Source organism: Aplidium turbinatum, chromosome 3 (genome assembly GCF_918807975.1).
Source record: "Aplidium turbinatum chromosome 3, kaAplTurb1.1, whole genome shotgun sequence".
NCBI classification, from domain to species: Eukaryota; Metazoa; Chordata; class Ascidiacea; order Aplousobranchia; family Polyclinidae; genus Aplidium; species Aplidium turbinatum.
Genome location: NC_137474.1, coordinates 34,996,375 through 35,022,715, shown reverse-complemented (window position 1 = coordinate 35,022,715; position 26,341 = coordinate 34,996,375). Strand labels below are relative to the sequence as shown.

The following is a 26,341-nucleotide window of genomic DNA, read 5'->3' as shown; positions in this document are numbered from 1 at the left end:
GCAACACCTTAACAAATTTTTATAAATTTAGAATTTTTTTAAAGAAAAAAACTCACTAGCCTTTTTTTCTCTTTTTCTAAATTTACAAAATTAAAATTTTTTTCTAGCTTCTGGCAACATTCATTTTCCATCATTGTTGGCATGATGGCACAATTTCCACACTAGGGTGGCTCATTTTCCTTGATGTTCTTTAAATTTTTTGTCAGTTTGGAATAATGTTCCATTTTGCTCACTGATATTTGTGAACCAAAAATTTTTGTTGGGTTTTGACCTTTGACCCTGGTTCACCCAAGGAGAAATTCTGAATTTTTCTGAAAAATTAGTAAATTTCGAAGTGGTTTAGCAGAATCTGAAGAGGGGATTTCTCAAAATTTGACCACGTAATTTTGACGTCACTTCCTCTGTTAACTTCCACGTGGAACATCTTCACCCTACTCCAAGTCTGAGAGTCACTACTAGTGCATGCTTTTAGCGTCAGTTTAGTTGATTTTACAGCCTTTTCGCAGTCAGTGAATTTATAACATAGACCAACAAAAAAATTTTGGCACAAAAGATGAGAGTCATTATGGAGTATTTCAGGGCCCCTGATTCCGAAAATGCACTTAGTTTTTTCAAATTGGCTCTAGTTTTCGAGATATTCGACAATGAAAATATTTTTGAAATCGTTTCTCAAAAGCTTTCAATTAGCAAATTACTTATTTTCAGCCCTGTTTACCATTATGATGTCATAATTGCACTTGTCTAGTTCAATTGGTTCATATTGCACGAAAGTTCAAAACGCAAGCAAAGGTTGAAATGAACTGTGTTTGACGTAAGGGAGACATAAATATTCAACGAAAACAGTTGTGAATCAGTAGGCCTACATCACGAGAAAAATATCCCGAAAGTCATGTGTTTATGAATGCAGCTTTATATTGAACAGGTAGGCCTACTGAAATGGATACTGTACAAATGAAATTTTATTCTAAGCCTTTGCTAAGGCCAAGTCTTTGCTGCAAGAAGTTTTTTTCTGGTCTATAGGCTAAATAAATGGCATATAGGCTAATAAAATATGCCTTTGACAAGTAGGATGCTGTACAAACAACCCAGATATATTTTGCTGCATGAGGCAACGCAGAGGAGCAACGCATTCTGCGATAGATACAGCGCTATATAAAAACAAGCATTATTATTATTATTACTTTGACATGAAGCTGGGTGATCAAGATAAGTCCTGGGTTCCTCCTATAAAGTATGCAAACATTGCACTCAAACCCGTTTCTGGGCTCAAGGCTAAGAAGTTCAGAGTGCCATGGCATAAAGAGAGCCGTGGAATCACCATAAAAATTGATACTTCTGCACGGTGAGGATGTTCGAAGGAAGTTGGAACATCATGTTTACATGGAGTGTGCAAGGCAGTCATTGCATGGACGTTGCTATTTATGTTTTTTGTTTGCCCTCTCTAGTTTCAAGTGGTGATTTGCTTGAAACAATAGGAAAACGAGCATGACTGAGAGTAACCTCAATACCTTCAGTAATATTTTGGAGCAAGGTCAAGTTTTTTTCTCAAAACCATTTCTACCACCTACTGTAGTAGTTAAAGATTTAGTTATCAAAAGTGGTAGCTGGAATCTTGGCTCCTCATCTCGATCAACATGGCATTCTTGACTCCAAGATTACGTTCTTCCGCAGCAAGGATAAAATTCTAAGCAGCTACTTTACTGAATAACATAACTTTGCATTCTGTAATTATGTAAATGGCCTTCGTACCTTGATGGGTGTTGCTCAGTAAGCCAATCATAATAAAGAGCTGTGTTTGGTCATCGATAGCTTTGTTTTGCTTATTTGTCTAGTTTGTTAAGCAAAACAATGTAGGCTATGCATTTTGTTTGTACTTGGTAGCTTAGTGAGTCTGACACTGTTGAAGTCAACAAATATACAAAACGCAAGTTATATATTCTACATCTTGTATCCTCAGGCTTACTTCACATCATATTTTGATTGTTACTAGGCCAGTAAACGTTAAATAGCTGTTTGTTTGAGTTGTAATTAACGTGATTGGTTCCAAATAGCGTTTATACAACTCAGAAATGTGCCTGGCATTACTTGCAGTTTTGTCTACGTAGTAAACGACACGACGTTAAATCTATAGGGGCTCAAAATTACGAAAAAATATTTTTGTTGCAACTCAAAAACTAGAGCCAATTCGAGAAAACTTAGTACATTTTCAGAATCAGGGGCCTCGAATGACCTTAAAATGACTGCCTTTATATAAAAAAAAGTTTTGTTGGCCTGTGAAAATCGATAAACATTGTCAAATGATTCAAGAAACTGAAAGCAGTAGATATTTACTACGGTGAAGGGTGCACAAAGAAAATCATGTCTGAAATGTGGTAGAATTCGACATTTTGAGAGTAATACACGTGTCAGTGTTCATGGAGTTGCTAATTAAACCATTTTGTTTGCTACAAGTTTGTGTTACTGCCTCTTATTGTGTCCATTAAGATGCTAGAGTGCATTAGAAGATAGCGGGTGAGCAGTTTCAGGGATAAGCGAACATTCGATATTTTGAAGAAATTCAAACCAGGTGAACCAGGGTCAAACGTTAATATTTTTTTGTGAAATTTGGTGTAGGAGATACATTTACCAAAAGGAACAATATTCCAAACTGACGAAAAATTTAAAAGAAAAAACATTTTTTTTCGAGATTTTGCGCCAGCCTATTCCACACCTACACCATTTCAAATTCTCCATCCGACTGCTGTCGGAGCTGGCACTGTCGTAGCTCGAATCCGAATCACAGTCATCTCTGTCAAGGCACTTTTTTTTGGTTCAAACAAAAATCCTTTTTTGAATTCAGACATCTTTAAAGATTACGACTTGTGCAGCGCTTCCAGTGTTATTGTATGAAGCTACCAACTGAGTGAACAACCAACTACGTCATAAGGCACATAGCGCCATCCGGTGGCTGATTTTCTTTTTGCTATATTTGCCAAACAAAAAAGTTTATCAACAAAATTTTTCAAAAAAGATAATACTTAAACACCAAAGAATCAACAAAAAAAGTTTCATTTTTCATTTCAGGTCCCCTTTAAACCTTTTATACCGGCCATTTCTTGTACTATTCATGTTTTTGCAAATTTTCATTTTTCTGTTTGCTTTGAGGATAGCCATTTCTATGATTTACGAAACCTCATTGAAGCATTTGTAACAAGAAAACGTTTCATATGTTTTTCTATTCATTTCATCGGATAAACATTGTTCATTATCATTAACCAATCGTATGAAGGCCAATGCATGTTCTTAGACTAAATAGTCTTAATCAAAAACAAAAGTGCTCAGTGTTCAAAGTTTGTGCAGGTTGAGCTGTTGCTCATTCATTCGTTTACTTTCCTGTCTGCAGTCTGTTAGTCTACCACTTTACCGGAAAAGCTGATCAATCTGCTGTACAGTAGCTTGTTTGTCGAATTGAAGTATCAAATTAGGCGAAATCGCGCCGTGTTCCGTTTTTTTGCTTCAGCGATTTAATTTAGCCTTTTCAGATGATCTCTAAGAAGTCTCTTCCACTTTAGAATCGAATGGTGGTTTCCCGGGAAGTCAAGGAGTTGTGTCTGAATTACTTTGACTACCTTTGGCGACGCTGGGAGGGCGAGGATGTGTCCGAAGGCGAATTCCTTAACATATTACCGGAATGTTTAAGGTGTAGCTTTGCGGAAGCGCGTTTTGAAAAGTTTCTCCACAAGGTCAGTACTTCGAGTAAAAACAAACTAAAAAAAGCTTGGCCTATCATTGATGGAGTTCTAATTGAAGAGTGTAGTGTTATTAAAAGTGCTTGTCGAAAATTCTCAAATTAGAGACAGGAGTTAGTTACTTAATTGAAACAAACAGTTTTGCGTGTGAAATCTGTGACATTTAAAAGTGGACTTTGGCACTTTTTTGTGCTGAAGTTCCGCAACAACGTTTAAGTGACTGCCAAAAGCACTTTTTCCAATGCTAACTCCAATTGAGTAAAAAGTGACTTCTGCACTTTTAAAACTGCCTCTTCAATCAAAGAGTTAGTGATGCAACAAAAGTGTTTGTCCCATACCTTTGTTTTAGGCGTTGGTAATAATATCACACAGGGATCTTTTGAATGAGGATGTAACAAAATGTTTGATATGCCGCACAGAAATTAAACAAGTTACTGAACTTCGTTGATTTTATTTATTCTATCTCCTGATTATAGAATGTCAGTTGTTGTTAGTCAGTAATGTAACTTACTGCTTGAATCTCATTCCCATAACTAATTTCAAACTAAACCTTTCAAAGGCTACATCGAGGCTCGAAGTCTGTGAGCCTCCCAGTTGTTTGCTTAAAAATTCAGGCAATATCTCCAACTGCTGTAACCAACCACTGTCTGCGAGGTCCACATCATGTCCTGTAGGTGGAAAAACTGCACCATTATATTATATGGTGTGTTGTGGTTTCCAAAGTCAAACAACATACTTACTATAATAATGATAGGTAGTAGCAAGCAATATAAGAGAAAAGTGGTGCCAAAAATCAGAAAAAAAAAATGAAATGGGAATGGGAATTTATAAAAAAAGGTCTCGTAAGACGTGTAACCTCAACCGTAGGGTGCACACATGCAAATTTTCTGTAACTCCATTCGCATTAAATCCTCCCAGCCAGGAAATCAGTGGTTTCTGCATTAATTTAACGTCTTCGGAAAAAAACAAACGATTTGCCAGTTTGGCTTTTGTTGCTGCGACATATCGGTGTAAAGTAGAAAATTAGAAAACACTGCAACAAATGTTCATTTATTGATTGTATGGCATGTTTTTATTGGACTATTTAGGCTGATCTATTAAGTCGAACGGAAGAAGCTTTCATTCGAAATTTGTCATTAGTTTGCAAGCCAAAGATTTATTTGGAAAATCAATTCCTTCAAAAATCCGGAGAGATTTGCGACTCGATGTGCTATATACACCATGGCATTGTGGAGGTACGAACATCTTGGCAAAATCGCTTTTTGATCATCGGTAAAATTAACAGTAGCGCTGTTTCAAGGTTTTTCATTTAGCCTACAATTGCACATTTTTCAATTTGCAATTGGTTTACCTTAATTAATTGTGTTATTTGTTTTTCTAAATATGGTTTGGACAATGAGTTTGGACATTCCGAAATGGTTTGGACAATGCAAGAGTTTTTCAACAAGTTATTACAGCTATTGTTTTTTAATATTCCACCTGTTTGGAAAAGTGTATTGAACTACTGTGATATGTTGAAACAAATAGCAAGGTTTAGTTTCCTACCAGAGTTACTGAGATCAATCATGGGTGTCACTGAAGCGTTGTCCTGGCTATATTCGTTGCATAGCATTTTTTTCTGTGAGATACATTGAGTTGTTTATTTGCTGTGAGTACGGTCGTCTAATACACCGGTCCCCAACCTTTTTTCTGCCGCGGATCGGTTTTAATATGAAAATAGCTTCGAGGACCGGCAGTAAAAAAAACGAAATTTTATATCTAAGCCATTAGTAGATGTAGTTAAGTTGTACCTTATGTATACTATTCCTGAAGAGGACATCCTGTGATGTCGAAAACGTTCGATACTTAATATGTTGCGTAGTTTTGTGTTTCTATAATATGTAATAAACTTAAAGATGTTAAACTTGATCACATTACTCGGCTTCGTATGCCTATGGTTCAACAAGACAAACTCTCTACCGAAGCTCTACCATTAATACCGCTCTAACTTTTTATACCAGTTTGAACTCACTTCAAGCAAGATTCGTAAAATAAAATAGACTATGTAATAGTTGAGGTCGGAAAAGGAAAATAATTCAGCAAGGGGTCAAGGGGTCTGGGAGGATTGCCCCGGGGGGCAATGAAAATCTGGGGCCAGAAAATTTTGACTAACTTAACGTTGGTTTGATCACTTGTGCACTTTTAAGTCTAGTGTAGTAATAATTTTTTCATCAAGACACGTTTGACGAATATCATCAAATTAAAAGTGGTTTTCTTTAAAAGTTTGAGTGACAAGTTTTGATTTGAAATTAAAGTTACCTTTAATATATTTTTTCACGACTATAGAAGGATTTCAATAATTCGTTTGTTGAAGGTTTTGTATAGCATTGTTTGGGCTAGTAAAATTTCTAAAATCCATCTTGGATGCCCCCACTTTTCGTATAGGCCGATGTCTTATAGAAGGAAGATGTCAACTCATCCTTGAAATAGGTCAGTTGAATTGTTAGATAGTTAGTGAACAAGGTGTTTACTTATGAATATTTCATTAGTATTTTGGTTTTTGAGGGGACCTTAAACTTTACCAGTGCTATTTTTTAAGTTCACTGCTGAAACCATAAGTATCCAATGCCACTCGTCAGGTTAATGACATGAAGTTGAGCCTGTGAGAAAATGTAGAAAATTTACGTGTTTTTATCGATTTTGCGATTATGTGACCAAGTGCCCCCTTGTTAGATCCGTTACTACTTTTATAGATCTTATACAACAGGCAAGATGTAATATTCATTAGTAACCTTCGTATTTAGTGCATGGCTGCAATAAATTGTTTCCGTCGTAATCAAGGACCTACTTTCAAACAACTCTAACTCTTGACGGCCATTTTGAACGTGCATTCTCACGACCCGGTCATCATCATCATCATCGGCCATGCCTGAATAAGGCGTCGGCTACCGTGAGTCTCCACAACGATCGATTGTCCATACTTCTAATTAGGTTTTCAAAATTTTGGTTTGTCCATGTTGAAAGATTTTTGAAGATTTCCAAACGTGGACGTCCCCGGTGCCTCTGACCAGGAAATCGCCCCATCATTACCGAGTGTTCAATTTCGCGTTTGCGGTAGACATGCCCGATAAATGTCATTTGCCTTTTTTTGATAGTTGTGATGAGGACGCCAGGGGTGCACCCAGAGCGTCTCCACACTTCTTCGTTAGTGATTTTATCCATCCAGTTAATTCCCATCATTCTACGAATGAACCAAATTTCAGCAGTGTTGATCTTCTTCTCTATCTTCGGGCATACAGTCCAGGATTCACAGCCATATAGCAGAACTGACCAAGTAGTAACCTTTTTACGACCTGGTGCTTGGGAACCCCTGGTCTAATACAGTCAGCATTACGGAATAAAATAAAAAAGCCTGAGTTTTCAATTATTTTTATGTCTGTTGTAAAGGTCTTGGATTTAAGTGAGGAGGAAGTGGTTGCCCAGATGCATTGTGGAAAGGTTTTTGGTCAGGTCATGCTGGTGTACGATCTCCCCAGAATCAACTCCATTAAGTGCAGGACCAACTGCGACATCTTTGTTCTTGAAAAAAGTGATTTCAGAAATGTGCTTTCTGAGTATCCTCAATGTAAGTTAACCAACTAGACTAGGTAACCAATTTCTAACAGTTGCAAAGTTTGAACATGTTTGGCAAACGTTAAGAGGAGGTAGTTTACCTGGTTATTAGCGCACAGTGCTGAGTGCTTGCTGGTACAAGACGGTGTCGGTAAGCCCTAGACCAGTGGTTCTTAACCTTTACTAACCTTCCGAACCCTTGCGCTAATCTGCAAGCTTTCGTTGAACCCCAAATTTTCGCTGAATCACAAAAACAAAAACCTACCACATTTAATAGTAATACATTAAACTGTATCAATGAGGCTTCTGTTATTTTTCTGTGACCAGTAGTGAGATTCGAGGCTTTGTCTCGAAAACAGCAATTTTTATGCATTTTCGCATGCAAGCCGGTTTCGTTTTTTTTGCTTTAACATCCACCAGAATAGAAAACGCATGCTCGCATAAGTAAGTGGTTACGAATGGCACGAGAACTTCAAGGGCAACTTTTGTAATAAGAGGATAACTTTCCATTTGTTGGCAACAAAACGTTTGAAGATTGTGTTGTGTTGAAGTTTCTTTTTGCATCTCACTTTCTTGAAACTCGATAATGTCATCCAAGTATGGACTGTTTATATCTGCTGTTGTTGAAAAAAATTGAAAATAGAACTAAATTTCCTTAAGGTAAGAAAATTTCCTCAAAAGTAAGAGCCCTGCTTTTGCTGTTCCATGCAAAAAGCAAACGTAAGGAAATTCTTGTTTGGAGAAAATGAATTTTTTCTTACTGATTGTTTTTACAATGTTACGTAAAATTTTTTTTTGCATTTTGTGTTACATGCAAATGGCATCATTACATCACGCGTCAAACACACAGATGTTTATTAACCATCACGTAAGCTGCAATCAAGTTTCGGCTGGACAATATTTTCCAAAAATATTCGCTGATATACCATTCAGTAGGCCGTGTGTTAATGTTTCAGAGGACGTTCGCGCCGAACCCCTGAAACAGCTTCGTCGAACCCCAGGGGTTCGATCGAACCCCGGTTAAGAACCACTGCCCTAGACCCAGCTGTCCACCACATGGGCGTTTGCCACAGTCGGTTGTCAAAATATAGCGTCACGACTGTTGCCAGCTGTATTTACTTTATATTGTACGAAATACAGTCCACCCTTACGTTGAAGGGCTTTATTGTTCACAGTTGAAAGCAAAACAACAACGTGATTTGAGAAACTTATGAAGAAGAATAAAAAATATTGTTGCATTGACAATGTGTTCATGCCGTAAGGGAATTATTCTTTAGAAATTTGACAAAATTTTGCAGCAAGTTTACGTTGATGATCTCATTTTTAGCATTAACATATTGCAATGACCAGTTGCCCCTGTGATTTTGCTCATATGAACCGTAAAATTATTCTGACAAGATTTTAATTTGCAGCGATATGCTGACAAGGTTACAAATGAGTCTCTTAATGTGGCTTAACTTTTGTCTTGATAGCTGCTATAAATTTCTTTCGAGCCTCCACTCAAAGATCCAATCTGCCTCGGGATGCCTGGCCCTCTCAGCCTTTGAATGCAACAGATTTTGGTACCTCACACAAGTAAGTACAGTGTGTGTTTTCAAAGTCGTTTGTTTACACACGTTTTTACAAACATGTAACACAAACAGGGCTGTGTTGAAGATTGCAAAATGCTGCTGCAGGAAACTCATAGTTAAGTCGAAACACTTCTAAACTGCTGATGTTACGTATCGGTGTTCTACAGTTGACGTAATCTTCGCAGCGCAATCTTCATTCAATTGCATTTGGAAATAGTCCTTGAAATGTTGGACTTAATTTTTGTTTGTGCTTTTTCAAGGAAGGAGACCTCGCTCAGACATGACATGCAAAGTATGAACGCATTCGGTTCTAAAGCTTCTAATTCGACTTTACTATCACGAAGAATGACAACTGTATATTCGACAAACTATTCAGGCGTAGCGTTATCTAGAGTCAGCATGCAAAAGAAAGCTGCTGTTGAACATACTGAAAAACGAAGCATTCACGGTAAATAGTTACATCGTAAAACTATTGCGTTTTTGGAGTTTGGTTGTGCAGGCTTGATTGTAGCGAAAATATATTAAGTCTGTTCTTGCAAAGTTAAACTTGTTACAAGATAGCTAGTACACCATTACGGACATGTTGTGTGAAAAAATCGAGTTGGTAATACGGTATTTAATAACCTAAAATCTCGTATAGCAATTAAATTCAGATTTGTTTTTTAAGAATTGAAACGGCAAGTTAAAGCTACCTTTCAAATATTTGATTTGAATAATTGTTCATTGTCGTATGCTGGCTATTGTTTTTTTACCTTGCTGTCTTCAAAACATGGAATAAAAATTGTAACATGTATTGTAAAAACCACCTAGATTATATTTAAACTTCCATTTTTGTATTTAATCTAGGTGATTTTTTGTAGTTTTTGGTCCATAGTGTAGCGAAGGTGTTAAGCTCTTCAATTTACCCCTTTCTTTGACTTCAATTTAACACAAAAATATTGCCGACTCAGCCGTTTTTGTGGTTTCTCAGACATCAAACCCTCGCTAGTGGAGTTTATAAAGCACGGCGATAAACGCCGCCACCGCTCCACGACCACACTTCGAGATGGGACAGAGATGATTGCAACAAACGTCAACTACGATGACTTGAAGGACGCTGTACCCCCCGGTGCCGGCTATGCGGTAAGCAACATGAATGTGTATAAAACTTTCTCGCTTTCAACGTCTTGTGTCAGAGTGAAGCTAAAAATACTGAACGTCAACATAAAGTAACTATTACGCATCAGAACCTCTTGTTGACTGTATTTTCATTGGCTTTGCATCTAGTGCTGGTTTTGGCGGTCCTCCTTTGTTGAGTCACACTTCAGCCATCTCCCACTACCAGTTATTTTGTGTACAAATTTAACGTTTGGTAGCTCATGCAGATGTTGTTAGAATAAATTTGCACATAGCAACTTTTCAATGAACGATGTCTTGTTGTAAGCAAGGCATTCATGTACGGGAAAAGATGTTGTGAAAATTGTAAATTGAAAAACTTGGGAAAGCAAGTAGAAGAAGGGAAAAACCAACTAGATAAACGAAACATAAGATAAACCAAATATAAGATGAATTGAAGGTATCATGGATCCCTGTAAATTAGTAATATCCGAGCTGAAAGAAAAGCAATCAACAGAATGAGATGATTGAAGAATGATCCGAAAGTCCGACATCGACTGAGTGAAATCTGATTCGTTTAATTTTACAAACAAAGTCTATTTTTTTTCGTCCATAAAAAAATACACGGGTTTTGTGTGATATGTCTAGCATTTACACCCCGAGATTCGATGAAAAGTGAGTCTGTGACAAATACTTGCTCAGTCCATGATGGTTTCCGATGACCTATTCTGCTGTTAGACGATTTTTCATTACCTTTATTATTTTTGTTTGCATCTCTTCAAATTGGCATTTACAGTAATATGTTATCATGTAAAGCAGTGGATTTCACTAGTAAAAATAGATAACACGATTTTGCCTGCAATGAAGAGAAAATACTGTACAATATGTACCATCCATTTCTGGTTATTGCTTCAAAATGCACTCTCGCAATTGCTTCAAAATGCACTCTCGCAATTTCTCACTCAACCTTTCCGTTAAAAACTTGCAATTTACCAGGATCCTGATTACATGACGTTGCGTGACCGTCTCTTCATGTTAACCATCGTCAATCCTGAAGGGAAGGTCTACAGGGCATGGCTGAACATCATGTTTGTATTTAGCCTGCTGGCTGGGTTGTACCCCACTTTCGTCGCTTTCTTCACAACCACACCTGGACAACGTAATGATTTTGTTTCTGAATGTTTAATCATTTTTTATTGCAACAAGAGTAACTGGTTTTATTGAAGTAAAGTTTGTTTTCCTTATTATCTTGAATAGTTTGGTGACCGACTGGTAAGAGCGTATGGCTAGCGCTGACGAGTTTTTTGTCTTATCCAGGCTCACGCTCATTGGATTAAGATTTAGATTAAGTGGACGCGAAAAGTGTCCTGCCAAACACAGCTACTTGCTTTTGAGCGGTGTCGAACTGATGACCTAACGAACGCCGAGCCAGGGCTCGACCGAGTTTGTTTGATTGTTATAAACAAAGCACACTAAACTGAACTTGAGTTCCAAGCAGATTTTGTTTGCTTAATCATATCAATGTCCTTTAATCAAGTAGTAAGGATATGCTAAAATCGCCTATAACTTAATTTAAATGAAACAGCTTCAGGTTAGTTAATTTTTATTTGAATTTTGTCATCAGAAACATTGTACACTCATTCGAAAGAGAACGATTTGTACGGGGATGAGATTTTAAATATGGCGACTGACACCTGCAACACAACTTTGATCGAAATGTATCGAAGATGCCCACGCTGGCCTTACAGTGCGACTGCTCAGTGCTTACAAAGTGTTGGGGGGTCTTTTGCTTGGAGAGTGGTGGGCAATGACTCGCATGGATTTCAGTAAGATGTATTTTGTTACTTTAGTATTCTGACACTACAATGAAAAGATTAAGCTTAAACCACTACCTGTGACATCAAAAACGAAATTGTTTTCATATTCGGTGATGAGGTTTTTTGTTGTTGTTGTTGTTGGAATTGTATTTGTTTTGTTGCATAATTTCATTTAATTTCTGTACTGAAGGTGCAAACAGTTTAGTTGTCGAAGCGTTTGCAGAATCTTAGAGTTGAATTTCGAAATTTTAGGGCTCAGACTTCACAAACTGTGTCATTTCACAACCTATAAGAGTAGTCTTTTGTGTAGTTTTTTGTGCAGCTTTTTTGTGTCAAGAGTAGTCTTTCAATGTTAGCTATCGAGACTGAACGTAACTAAACGTGATCTTATGGTCTTATATTTACCGTGATCGAGGACGCAATGAATTTACTAAAATTTTTCTTAAGTGACACGAAAGTATTAAGAGCTTTTGTGGTATTTCACACCAGTTTTGATTTCATTTTTTTGACAAAAAGGAAAATGATGTTGGTCAGCATTAATGCGTTAAAATTATAAAAAGTAGATTTTCATTTACTTCCCAACCGCCATATTGCAATTTTTCTTACCCAACTAGCAAAATCCGTCTTTTTACATTGATTTAACATCAGCGCAGACGTTAAATCAATGTAAAAAGTACGGAGTTTGCTTGCTGAGTACACTTTTACACATAGAGTGAAGCTACCAGCGAGGTATGACATCAGTCGTGTCGCCTATGGCTCATCAACGGATCATCTTCTGTTTTCCATTCTCGTCATCGATGTGCCATTCTACCTCAATATCTTGGTCAATTTTCGCACGGAGGTCGCATCTCCGAATGGTACTTCATGTTCGATTTTGTTTTTAAAAGTTAGGAGATTCACGTGCTTGGCCATATGTTGTCTAGTCTATCGCTGTCAATTATTGCTACACTTGACTGCCGAGAAACATATTTTTATTGGAAAAATTTTGACGGCTAGTGTGGAGGCTACACCTGTATGGTTAGAGAAACGCAATGCTTGCTGTTCTCACTCAGTTTTGTGCTAACTCCAAATAGATCGCTCCTTATACATAGTTGCCATGTGTTTGTTCACATTGTTTCTCGGCAGTCGAGTGTAGCAAGAACTCAGCGATAGACACGTGTTGCGCCCATGAGGCTGGGCTCATCAGTACCGCACCACTAATTCTATAGTGAGTAGTCAGGTAGTGCTGACGCCAGGAAGATCGCTTCTTCTCAACTTTGTTTACATTGTTAGTTTTTTACTAATAGAACGGCGGAGTAGTGGTCACTTGTGTGTTGTTGTTTTGCATGGCGATTGTAAATTATTAAGTTTACAGCGTTGACTTTGGATCGTTTTTAGTTTGGCATGGCATTCACAGCCGTTCCAACATTGGTAACCCAACATTGACTGTGCTTTACAGAATCATCTACGCTCACAAACTTCGACAACGTGAGGATCCAGGTGGTAGACGACTCAGGTCTACTTGTAGAATCTTTATCAATTATAATTTATTTCAGGTTTTCTCACCGACTTCAAGGATATAGCGAAGAACTACAACAAATGGAATAAGCTTTGGCTTGACATCTTTGGGATTTTCCCTTTTGAAGCTTTTTCCACTTTTATCGGATGCTCCCGTCTGGCTTCTTATCATGCCGTCGCCTATCTACGCTTGAATAGGGTCCTGTTCTTTTTCCGTTATGTACCCATGTCTTTCTCACGGTGGGAGTACAACCTGGATGCGAAAATCGTCAGAAGCAGAACCATAAAGTTTTTGGTCTGTATTTACTCAATGACCCACATTTGTGCGTGCGCGTTCTACTTTTGGTCTTGCAGCTACGTAACCCAAAGGTATTTACTGTATTTGTGGCCTGTGTTCAAATTTTTAAAATTTCTTTTCTCTATGCGAGTTTATATAAGAATGGCTTGGTAATCTGATTTGTTTTGAAGGTCAACGTTGAATGAACGTCAACGTCAACGTTGAATGAACGTCAACGTCAACGTTGAATGAACGTCATTGCTGTTTCCTTGCAACAAATCAGATGACCTTGTTTATTTTTAACCTTAGCTTGATATTACAAATAGCCTACTATTGAACAAGGACAGGACTCTGACCATCTTCGGAAACGAAGGGCGAACAATCCGAACATCATTCAAAAATATAATTTCAGTTACCATAAAAAGATTGCTAGATTGTGCAAAAATAATTTAACATTTTTAGACTTGCACAGAAAAATCTTTTCTCTGTTTTGGTCGTTTTGCTTATAAAATCTTGGAACCACTTTATTGTCTCATCCGAGCTTACGGCGGACGTCTGGCCTAACGCTTGTACTATTTGCTAAAGGTTTAGATTTAGCCATTAGGTGGACTTGGTTTACTTTTGAATCTTTATTCTCGGACTGTCAAAACTTTTGACAGGTTATTCCTGGTAATTTCGCATACTTGTAGAGGCTTTTGACGCAAGGCCGGTTACCGAGATTGACAAAATGAAGTTTCCGGTTGTTGTCTGGGAATTATACCATCCACTTGGTGCTGTTGAATGGAGAGCAGTCCTGAAATGCGTTACTCAAGCGCACATCCCGAGAGCCGAACCAGCGCGGCGAGGTGTTGAGTCGAGCGCATAACCACTGAGGTAGCGGGGCGGAAGAATCGACTTAAAAGCATGGAGTTAATTGTCAACTAAAAAGTGACGTGTGTTATATCCATCTTTTACTTTTGGCACCTGATGGATTATCTCTTTTTTGTAAGATAGTTTTTCAAAATTGAATTGTTCAAACTGAATCCAGAACGTTTTGAAATCCTTGATCTTACCTTTTTTTTTTTTATCTCGAATCGCTGAAGTGAACAGTGCTGAAAGTTTAGTTTTGGTTAAAGTATTATTTTCAGTAAACTGTTCAATTTGATAAATCCTCACTCAACAGAGAATATCCTCTCAATGTGACCCTATGTCTATTGCACTTAGGTGTTGTTTTCAACAGTTTATTACAGAGATAATTTCAGTGCAGCCATACAGAAACATAACTGATTAACTGTGGACATTTTTTTTTCATTTTTCTTGCTAAATTCACACCCCATAGTTTCAATGCTGAGTGTTAAACGGAAATAGGCTTCAATGACGTTTGTACAAAGTCTCGTATGACCCGACGAGTTAGCTGATCTACATGTACCAAAATGTGTTACCAAACAGCTTCTACACAAAAAACTAAGAGCCATCTTTGTTTGATCTTGTGATTTCTTCGCACTGGCTTGCATTACTTTGTCGAGCTTTGTGGATGTGACTAATTTTCTGCGCCAGATACGGTCGGTTTCGTGAAATTTGTAAGCGATGATTTGCTATTGAATAAAAGTCTACCATGAAGCAATCATAACTCCTTTCTTAGTTCAACAACTTTATTTTACGTTGCAGAAATGTTGAAGATATCATCTACAAATGTCGTTTTGGCTCCTGGGCCTGGGTATTTGATTTAACTTATCTGACAACAGAATGGGAGGATTACATCAAGACAATGTATTGGGCTTCCACTACGATGACCAGCACTGGGTAGATTCTATACAACAAATTAGTCTTTTTTTCAAAAAACGACTGTTTTGTTGTCTGGGATGATAGATTATATATTTTCTTCAACATCAACGTCTTCGGGATCAAACATTTCCCATCCAGCAAATCAGTTTTTTTTACTCTGATTCAACGTCTACTAACGTTGAATTAATGTAAAAAAGGACTGATTTGTTAACTGGGTTGGGTTTGCATACTAAGAAACGGTAAAGTCAAGCAACGGTGGTTGGACTCTCCGGCTGTGCTTGAGCAGTCCATTTCATGGACAACTCTGCATTCAGTGACGTCTTGTGAAAGAAAGGAATCTATATTAGGGTGTTTCATTTTTTCACCATTTTTGAAATTCAAAATGCCTGGGGTCCCATCTGGTGGTATTTGAGGTAAAAAGTTTACACCCCAATTTTTTTTCAATTATGACGTCATATTGAGGTGGTCCACGAGGTTTGAAATTTTTGGGCCTCAAAATCTCGAAATTTGGCCGTATCTCCGAAACCACTCATCATAGGTCGACAAAATTAGTATCAAAATGCGCAGAAGGGTCGATTTCATATATCTGATGTAAAGAATATTAAGGTCTATCTGCTTCAGAAAAAAAGTTATTTCAAAAAAGCTGATTTTCGGTCTATTTTCTTCTGATGAACAGAGATCAGGTGATCAAGATAATAAGTTTTTCTGTATTTTTCCATCTTGGAAGCTGCTATTGCGTACTAATAGTCGTTGTTCGTTTTGCAAGAAATGAAATGGTAATTTGAAAGTAGACATGTACCGATACCAATATTTTGGGCGATACCGATCCCAATACCGATATCACTTTTTTAGGCCGATACCGATACTGATACCGATATTTTGGCCGATACTTTGGTGTTACAAAAAGGAGCAATTTTGGTATTTGCAAGGAATTATATCAAATGCTAAGTTTTACCTTATTTGCATACAACTATTAAAAAAAGCTTTCAATTGGCATAATTTATTAAAGATTCAAGAATCCAATCTCAACCGCATTGTTGTGTCATAGTAGGTTTTAGTAATGAAAGGTCACCGTCATTGAGGACTGGGGTATAAGGGAAGAAACATTACATCATAATTGGGGTTTCTTGAAAATTAATAAAGTGTTTGCACAAACTCTCCAAATATGCTATTATAATTGATAATAAGATGTAAAATGTAAACCAAGTGATTTGTGTAGTCGAACAAAAACTATTCGACAAGTAATGCGCAACCTAAGGGCGCTTGTCGTATGGTTGAAAAGCTTTTGCCAGGCCAAAACTACCCAGGGAGCAAAAATGTATAATTTTGCATCGTTTTTACGTTGGTAAACGTTTAAAAAAACCGTGTAACTTGGTTGTTTTTAGTAAGCTGGTTCTATCAGTTTGTGATTTAATTTCCACCTTTCGTTGTAATGAACTCACCAAGCTTAAACAATGTCATGGCAGAATAAGTAGGCTCAAAATGAAAGCAAGGGACTACGAATCCTCACTAAACTAATCAAAATGGTCTTGTTACGCTTAAGATGACAACCTCATTTTGAAGAAAGGAGCGTTCTTCCCGGCTATCAGCACAAGGTTGGCTGCATAGCCGAGTGGTGAGAACACTGGAACGGCAGTCGAAAGGGCGCCGGTTCGACACCGCTTAAGAGCATGCAGCTGTGTCTGTGGCAGGACACTTAAAGGCATGCCTGAAGGTGGACACGAAGATTGGCTTCCTTGCCTTCCCGTCCACTTAATCTAAATCTTCAACTACTGGGTGTAAGCCTGGATACGACAAACAAAAAAGCACAAGGTTGAGCACTCACTAGTACAGCGAGCAGTTGCGATTTGCTAACCACAACGGTGTAGCTTCCACACTAGCCATTTCAATTCTTGTCGATGTCCATTCTTGCTATAAAACGGCTGCCGAGAAACATATAGTTGATTGAATGGTCTAAGGCAGGGGTGACGAACATTTTTGCGGTCGCGGGCCAATTTGTCAATTACACATGAGTTATCGGGCCACACAACTTTTTAATCGTAACCTACTTTGAAATCTTTTAGAAGCGACTCAAGATATTATTCATGAAAAGTAACAAACGGCAGATGAAAGTAATAAAACCCACACAGTTGAAATTATCTTACGCAGAATCGAAACATACAACAGTAAAAAATCGACCAAAAATGCAAGGTAATGTTGGTGAATAGTGTTTTCACAACTTTACCTTATTTATAGCTTTTCTATTTTCTAACTTTAAACCCTGAAAGTTAAAGTTTAGGGCAAGAAAATAGCAAACGAAAGGTGTACCAGTGAAGGCATAAAACAGCTTTGAGATGTCTTTTGTCTTTAATGCATCAGCGATTGTCAAATGGTTTTACGGCCTCACAAAATTCTTTGACGGGCCGCATGCGGGCCGCAGGTTCGTCACCTCTGGTCTAAGGTCTAAATGGCTAGCGTGGAAGCTACACCGTTATGGTACACCGTCTTGGCCTGGTTTTATCCTCTGCTGAGAGCAAAAAAGAAACACAAATGATAAATATTGGAGAAATTGAGTCTCCTTCACAACTTAAGAATCGAACAACCCAAAACTGCTGAAACAAAACGTTTTGTTTGAGTGAAAGAATCACTGTAAGCAAACAATGCCAAGCAAAAGGTGCGCGCATGAAATCATGGGAGTGTGAGGTATCAAAAATTTGAACAGGTTGTTATTTTTCTACATCAATGTGACGTTAGTTACTACTTTAAAAATCTATATCTTTGCTTCGGCAGAAAATCCGCTGTAAACATCTTTTTTTACATGTTTAGTATCGGCTACAGTATCGGCCAAATTTTGCCGATACCGATGCCGATACCGATACTCAAAAAATGGCCGATATCACCGATACCGATATATCAGTCCATCTCTATTTGAAGGTATTACTATTATAATATTAATGTAACCGTTGAGGAAGAGGTACCGTAGGCTATGCTGCTCACCTGCTTTAGATTAAGTGTTATTATGACATTAAGGTCAAGTATTAGTAAGTCGATGCAAAACTTTAAAGATTGGAGAGAAATGTACTTCCCCTTAATTCAGATATAGTCAGTCACTAATTTTACTTGAGGAAGAAAGTAGCCGAAACTAATCCTAAATTTTTGAAGAAAATACCCCATTTCAAAGATGGACTGCTGAAAGATGTTATTGGCGTATGGAACAAAGCTGGTCTTCCAGTGCTTAGCAAACAGAGAAACCTAGCACTTCTGGCGTACAATATGCCAAAGCATCGGCACTACTATGTTTGAAACAGAGAAAAAGAAATGAAGTAGTTAGATGTCTACACAGTAGCGAAAGCGATTCTGATGGTGATATGAATTGGGAAGATGATAAGGAATACGAGCCTCTGAAACCAGCTGTTTGGGGAAAAGTATACAAGAAAGGTGGTGACATATCTGGTAGTGACATATCTGGTGGTGACATATCTGGTGGTGACATATCTGGTGGTGACATCATAAGTGGTGACATAATCTGGTGACATATCACCCTCTTCCAATCTGCCTTGAGCCAGCATGGAAGCAGTACGGCTCATAAAATCACATGGAACCCTGTCAAGTAATAACCCATGTTGATGCGCAATCTGCTGCAAGCGGAGTTAGCGAATGGTTATTATACAAGAAAGTACATTTTTTTTCCATAAATGATAGAAGTTGTGAAGTCCTACTTGCTGATCGTGGGATGACTTCGGTACGCCAGCAGTCAGATCTTATGAGGTCGGTTCTTGGAAAAGATTAAGTAGCTGCAATGCTGCATCACCTTCGACACTATACCGCAAACGACAAAAAATGAGAGAAAAATCTCTGATGGGAAGTGAGAACCTTCTCAACTCAGCTTCTGCCATGCAGTTATGTTAGGATGGGCGCATTGTCGATGAAATAGATCGATATGTTTTCTTGGGTCAACTTGTTGATGATAATGGCATGAAGCACGAAAGTGTGCTTGCTGTTAAATCTTTTCCCAAAAGTGTGTTGGTCACTGCAGAACTGATTTTTGGCACCATCATCCAGGAGGCTTGCAAAGTTCACCTATCCTAAGTATATTCAGTCATGGCTTATACGACTGCTCTCAGCACAGGAAAAAAGTCCGGAGTCAATACTCGACTGGTCAATTATTTCAATGGTGAAGTTGGTCATGATATTCATACCCTTAAATGCATGTTCCACATAAACGAAATATATCTTTCCCATGTCATTTCTTTTGTGGACAGCGCCAAGAAGGGTCCCGGAGCAATGCAAGATGGGGCTTTGCTTAACCAGATAGCAAGACTAGACAAGCCCAGTACTGAAACCTTGACACCAACTATTATTACGCAATAACAGCTTCCAAGAGTGGAAAAATACAGAAAAACTTTTATCTTAATCACCTGATCTCTGTTCACCAGGAGAAAATAGACCGAAAATCAGCTTTTTTGAAATAACTTTTTTTCTGAAGCAGATTAACCTTAATATTCTCTACATCAGGTATAGGAAACCGACCCTTCTGCACATTTTGATACTAATTTTGTCGATCTATGATGAGCGGTTCCGGACATACGGCCAAATTTCGAGATTTTGAGGCCCAAAAATTTCAAACCGCGTAGACCACCTCAATATGACGTCATAATTGAAAAAAAAAATTGGGGTGTAAACTTTTTCCCCAAATACCACCAGATGGGACCCCAGGCATTTTGAATTTCAAAAATGGTGAAAAAATGAAACACCCTAATCTATATACTATCGACTTTAATCATTTTTTATTACAAAATACATGGAAAATCAGCAGAGCCCTATTGGCATATGCATTTCGCTCTAACTGTAGAGCATCTTCATTAGTGCCTAAAAAGCATACATAAGAAAGCATTACCTAAAAGCTGTCACTAAATAAATAAATGAATCTGCAGTAGCCTAAGATACTGGCCAGAAGTTGAAATTTATTGCATTTTATTAATATTTTCAGATTCCTGATGAGGGCTTAGGTTAAGCCGAAAACGTTTGAATGTTAAACTATTTTGTAAATATGTAAAATATATACTGTTGTAATGCTCAACCCTGTGGTATTGTTGTGTCTTGCCTGTCTTTGGTATAAAAAATGCATATTATTATGCCAATAGGGCCTGCTGATTTTCCATGTATTTTGTAATAAAAAATGATTAATTGATACTTGATGGAGAATCGCTGGCCTGCTGCTTCTTAGTCAGGAGATCCCCTAGCCTATCCTTAATGGAAATCAATATATGTACTATCGACTTTGTTGACCGCTTGCGGTACCGGTTAGCTAAAAGCCTTAGCGAATATGCAAAACTTACGATTGAGCTCTGATGACATATTCTTCGTTTTGAAAACAAAAGCGCTCATAACTCAAAAATACAAAAAAGGAATAATGATTATAAAGCTTTTTTTGTTTTTTATGCGTTGTATTAATAAACCATGTAGCGACAAGCGATGCTGTACGTGGTTTTACGTATTAATTGTATCATGTAGCCTACTCAGTAGATAACGAACTATCTGTTAAGTACGTAAGCGCAATGATGACACATTTTTTTATCCTATCAAAACTCAAGTGTTTGAGCAGGCTATTCTAAACTTCTGTTTTGACTCTCAATCAGATTCGGTGACATATCTGCCAGCACGACAACTGGGAGAGTGTTTGCTTTGGCGACTATGATCATAGGAACGGTCATGTACGGTTGGCTAGTCGCTGTCGTCGCTTCCACGGTGTCCAACAGCGAGGCTGCTGAAGTGGAGTTCATGAATTCTATGCTGGACACTAAGAACTATCTAGCTGTGCATGTGGTAATTTTTTTTGCCGTATTCAGATTTATGCTTGATGGTAGGAAGTTTAGATGGAAAAAAGAAAATCTCAGTGTGCCTTTTATCAAGTGTATCGTTATGTGTCTTGCAAAGACACAGTCACGTGCTTTCGAGCGTTGTTGAACGTCGTGTATCGGCCCACTACTCCGCAAGACGACCGATAACAATAAATCTATTGGTAAATCTCCCACATAGAAAGTGTCCACAATACACATAACTTTGTTTGTTCAAGTAGTCTGAGTGCTATCAGTGTTTCAAGCTTAGGTGGCATTTCAGCTCACCAGCTATTCATTGACATTGTTTCAGCTTATGGGAACGTGTTTGTTTTGTTTTTTTGCGATGTTTTTTTGTTGTATCCAAGCTTACGCGCACTGCTCGAAGAGTTACATTGTGAAGGGAAGGCAAGGAAGCCAATCTTCGTGTCCACCTTCAAGCATGCCTTTAAGTGTCCTGCCACAGACACAGCCGCATGCTCTTAAGCGATGTCGAACTAGCGTCCTATCGAACATCAAACCAGGGCTTGCACCATTCGGCTATGCAGCTGACGTTTGCAGAAAATAAATGCAAAAAAGCATTTCATTGTTTAGATTTAGACGGAGACAGTTTGTCGCCGCCAGTTAACCAGGATGATTTATGTCTGATAACAGTTCATCTCGAAACATCAACTATTCACCCTGATGTTTCGGGATGAAGACCAGACTTCTTTAAAGAAAAATAGATGATGATGATGATGAACAGTTGTTCCCTTCTGTTTCTTTGACATTGATTCTGCTTAGGTGACCAATCACATGATACCATTTCAGGTCCCCGATGCATTGATAAAGCGTGTTATGAATATACGGCGCATAGAATGGGAGAGGTATGCCGGGACTGCAACGCCTGGTCAAGAAACTATAGGCAAAGAGCTTTCTGTTTTATTGCGCAATGTCTTGTTCTACGAAAGCTTCAATACCCTCATCGTTTCCCTTCCTTTCTTTCGTGGTGTGGACGCGCCGTTTGTGGCAATGCTCTGCAAATACATTCAGATCTATCATTATTCAGAAGGCGATATGGTTATCTATGAGGTATCGCTTTGCTTTTTACCTTTTTGCTGAAATTTAAATAAACAAACGGGTATGCTGCATCAGGGATTGGTAACCATTGAGCCGCGAACTAATACATTCTTATGGCTTTTATTATACTGTAGACAGAGCTTCGTAGAAAAACCAAAGTTTCTTTGTAAATGTTTCCGCCAGAGTTGAATTACATGTGCTGGGCCTACTAAATAGCGTTCGTTGCTTTGTGTTTTGTTTTATTTCCCTGCCGTTGTCCAATGGTACATGTTACAGGGTGCTGGACATTAATTCTAATTTAAACCGGCCGGTCGCTCAAAACTGTAGCCAACTCATTGTGCTATATGATTATTGTTGTCATTTTATGACGTATTGTTAGAGTTAGCCATTTATGGTCGCAACGTTAGTTTTGACTATATAAAAATCATACTTGGATAAACGTGGAAGTGTTTGAATATTGTCGAAGATAAAACGAAACTTTAGTTTCATTTTGCTGTTTTGTGGCTGAAAATGGTGGTTTTAAACTCCGCACTGTATCATCACTTAGCTTGTGTACAATGTGTAGCCTAATTGAGCTCAGCTTGGCTTGAGCTTGAAAATTCCCATGTACTTATATGTAAAAGCTAAAAATATCTTTACAAGATCTCTATCTCAAACTTTACAAGCGCCATTTAACCAGGCCCGTCTTGGAGAAAGGTAGGCTACTATTTGTTATTACAATAAATATCATAGCAGCAATAGAAATGTTTATTTCAAGATGGAGTGCAGTAAATGTCGGTTAAGCAGCTAAAATATGATTTTAATCAACCTTATGCATTTTGCTTGTTTTTTTTTTATAGGAGTTTAAGATTTTTATTTTGTTGGTTTTTGACACTTTTGCTTATTTTTATAATCTTTCTTCTTATTGTCAGGGTGACTTGTCCAGAAACTTGTACATTGTCAAAAAGGGTCATTGCTACATTGTTACCGAGGACCTTGAGACCAAGTTGGACCATCTAACCGCTGGGGATTACTTTGGAGAATGTGAAGTAAGTTAGAATTTCTTAACAAATTTATAAAAACGTGTAATGCATTGACTTGAGTTTTGTCCGAAAAACTTTTTGTTCACCGTCTGTTAAAAAAATGGCGCAAACTACTTTACACTTGCGCATTCTTTACTCAGAGAACTGCATAAACACAGAACTACACTGCATGGTTTAATCTGACCTTAAACTATACTTTAAACTGCTATTCAAATTAATCTATCATGGTTTAATCCGACTGGTGTTTATCGTTCACCATTTTGTCACAAGATGCTGTTTGGTTGCGGCTCACCGAGAACTGTTGTGGCGGAAACCGCTTGCGAGCTGCTTGTTCTTAAACGTGACGACATCGACCGAGTTCTGGAGTGTTTCCCCACCTTGCAGAAACAAATGATGAAGATTAAAGATGACACGGAATACAAAAGGAGAGTCTTGGAAGCCATCAAAGATCGCAATGATGCAGAGCAGGAATGGCCGTTAGTGTTTTTTGATTTGTTGATCGGAAAATGCGTTTACAAATCGTATTAAATCACATTCCTGTGTAGCACTTAGCAAAGGAATGAAATCAGAGTAATACTATACTCAATTGCGTCTATACACGGCTGCACTGACACTGTCTGCTTTGCAAAGCGCTGAAAGCAACTTATGTCTGCGATGATTACAGTGCTATATATTATGATGAATTTCATTTATACCAAAAAAAGCCTTCTTAAAAGCCTAATCTTGCCTGTTTCTCATACTTTTAAACCAGAAATAAAGTTTCACTCAATAGAACGTATGGCGGAGAAACAGCAAATGCCTCGTTATTTTAAGCGCTTTACAATCGTAATCATGGAGTTTAAAGATTTGCTGCATATTTTCATATAGGCCAGTGCTTTGACGTATTTGTTGCTCAGTGCGACTGACTAGAGTGATTAATCTCACTATCTGTAATTTGGTGATTTTTAGTTAGACATAAACTTACAGAAAATTAACGTTAAAAGCCTAAACTCCTACTGCAGAGCCTTAAAAGCACCTACTCTTCCACAGGGGCTCTATGACAGCGCGATACAAAACAGAGACCGTGGAAGGAGAGTTTAAGATGTATGCTGCCAGGCGGAAGAGTGATTCTGTTTTTATAAAGATTGATTCCTCAGAAGATGACGTGCTGGAGCTAAGCTATGTTTCCAAGATCTTGTCAATGTTTTTGCTTCCGTATACCCTTGACCCCATAAGCAAGTCCTACTTGCTGTACGAAACTGTCAGGGTGGTATTGATCACGATAACAGTATTTGTAGTACCATTGCAGGTAGGGAGAACTCGCTATAAGTTTATTATTTTTTTGAACAGTGTGAGGTGTGGTCACTGGTCAGCTTAGTTATTGTAAAAGGTGTTGAATACAAATTAATTCTTTTTTTTTTTCACTTCATGAAAGTTGTTTTTACTTCAACTCAAAGAGAAGACGCCTTGGTTTCAACTTTAAACATTCAATAAGTTGAAATTCAACTGCTTTTTACTTTTTGAACGTTCTGCATCAAGCATCGCTACAAAAAGTGATTAACTTGGCTCCATAAACTGTATTTCAGTTTGCCTTTTTGCCAAGCAACTTGCCCTTGATGTGTTTGTCATATTCCCTTGATTTCTTCACGTTGCTCGACCAGTACGTCAAAGCACACACTTCGTACTTCAATGACCATGGCGTCTTAGTGAGCCACCCTTCTCGTACAGCAATGCAGTATTTCCGTACCAGTTTCTTGGTGGATTTCCTATCCTGGTGTCCATTCGAGTTGATCGAATACTTCAAAGACCACGGTGCGATGTCTGAACATCAATGGCGTCTCGTGGCCATTCTTCGTGTCACTCGGTTGCTTCAGTTGTATAAGGTAGCGAACAATATGTTATTCTCTTGATGAAATACGCACGCAATCAACGTGCTTATTTATTTCTTGTATTGCCGAGTTTCCGGGTGTGTCCTTCTGCAATACAGTAGTATCGTACGGCACTTTCTCATGTGAAGGTCGTTACTTCTAAGCCAGTACCTAAACGTGTTTCCGCATTGGTAAATTGTGTCGTAACCATCGGGTAGTGCAGTCCGTGGACAGTCTAAAATCAAATTATTGTCAACAGTTTGCCTGCTTTTCGCTATTTGGTTAGCACTTTCAGGTTCAACTTCGGTTATCCCTACGGCAACATCAAAGCTTCAGTTAGCACATTTCCTTAATCTTGTTTCTTTGACTGTTAGCTTCAATATATCACACTATGCTCTGATTTGATTTTTGTTTTATTTAATTTTTAACATCATAAAAAGCGGACATCAAAATATATATCAATAATTTTGTACAAATTAATATTTCTACATTTTAACATCTATTTCCCAACGGTAGTTCCACAATGATGCCTCTACGTATGTTCGGTGCACGGTGCAGTGTATGCTTTTCTTTTAGGTACATGGATACTTCTCTTTTTGGCTGTCAGGTATCCGTGAGGCTAACCGGTGGATAAAGAATTTGAGAAACGGGATGTTTGGAATTGTGTCGCACCACTGGTTTGCTTGCATTTATTTCCTTGCTGCTTGCCATGTAGACACGCACAATGTAAGTTGAGAGAAAAGTAACGCTTTGAAAGTCTGTTTACCTTCATATCACATTGAATCGATGCAAAGGGTTAGTTTTTTCTCACCCATTTGGAACACTGTTTTGGTTCATTTTTTCATTGTCCAGTCATTTATGCGTTTTTTTTTTAAATGACCTTAGGTCTGTGTAAGTTAGTTTTTCTGCCACTTCACTTTCTGATTTAGATTTGGTTTTACAGAAAATTGTTGATAGATTTGTATGTAGGGCCACTAGTAAATACTGTCACATGTAAAACGACTTTATGAAACAGTAAAAGTTGTTTAGTCTTCTTCTTATGAACCTTAATCTTTTTCGCTATTCCAAGGAAGAATTTATACTAGTTGCGTGAAATCTGCAATGCTGTACGGAAGTGAGACAAGGTGCTTACGTGAGAACGAATTGGCGGTTTTAAGAACTGAGAGAGCGATAGGGAGAGCAATGTGTGACGTGAAGCTGATGGACAAAAGGAATACCGAAGAACTTGTGAACTTGCTTGGGTTGAATAAGAATGTT

General features: G+C 38.0%; 1 protein-coding gene across 3 annotated transcripts in view; it reads left to right on the top strand.

Annotated features, from left to right (window-relative positions):
- The window catches only part of LOC145766481 (uncharacterized), a 48,792-nt gene that overhangs the window by 9,623 nt on the left and 12,828 nt on the right, over positions 1 to 26,341 (top strand). For 2 of the 3 annotated variants that reach the window (XM_082578205.1, XM_082578207.1), the window contains 18 exons: positions 3,552 to 3,722; positions 4,817 to 4,963; positions 7,155 to 7,332; positions 8,792 to 8,894; positions 9,151 to 9,338; positions 9,861 to 10,012; positions 10,982 to 11,144; positions 11,610 to 11,811; positions 12,514 to 12,659; positions 13,338 to 13,668; positions 15,224 to 15,358; positions 20,959 to 21,145; positions 21,967 to 22,227; positions 23,127 to 23,243; positions 23,508 to 23,713; positions 24,267 to 24,525; positions 24,803 to 25,099; positions 25,661 to 25,810. In XM_082578205.1, coding sequence (XP_082434331.1) covers positions 3,552 to 3,722; positions 4,817 to 4,963; positions 7,155 to 7,332; positions 8,792 to 8,894; positions 9,151 to 9,338; positions 9,861 to 10,012; positions 10,982 to 11,144; positions 11,610 to 11,811; positions 12,514 to 12,659; positions 13,338 to 13,668; positions 15,224 to 15,358; positions 20,959 to 21,145; positions 21,967 to 22,227; positions 23,127 to 23,243; positions 23,508 to 23,713; positions 24,267 to 24,525; positions 24,803 to 25,099; positions 25,661 to 25,810 — 3,393 coding nt within the window. Of the gene's footprint in view, positions 1 to 3,512; positions 3,723 to 4,816; positions 4,964 to 7,154; positions 7,333 to 8,791; positions 8,895 to 9,150; positions 9,339 to 9,860; positions 10,013 to 10,981; positions 11,145 to 11,609; positions 11,812 to 12,513; positions 12,660 to 13,337; positions 13,669 to 15,223; positions 15,359 to 20,958; positions 21,146 to 21,966; positions 22,228 to 23,126; positions 23,244 to 23,507; positions 23,714 to 24,266; positions 24,526 to 24,802; positions 25,100 to 25,660; positions 25,811 to 26,341 lie in introns of all 3 variants that reach the window. The other variant, XM_082578206.1, reaches the window with a different exon arrangement.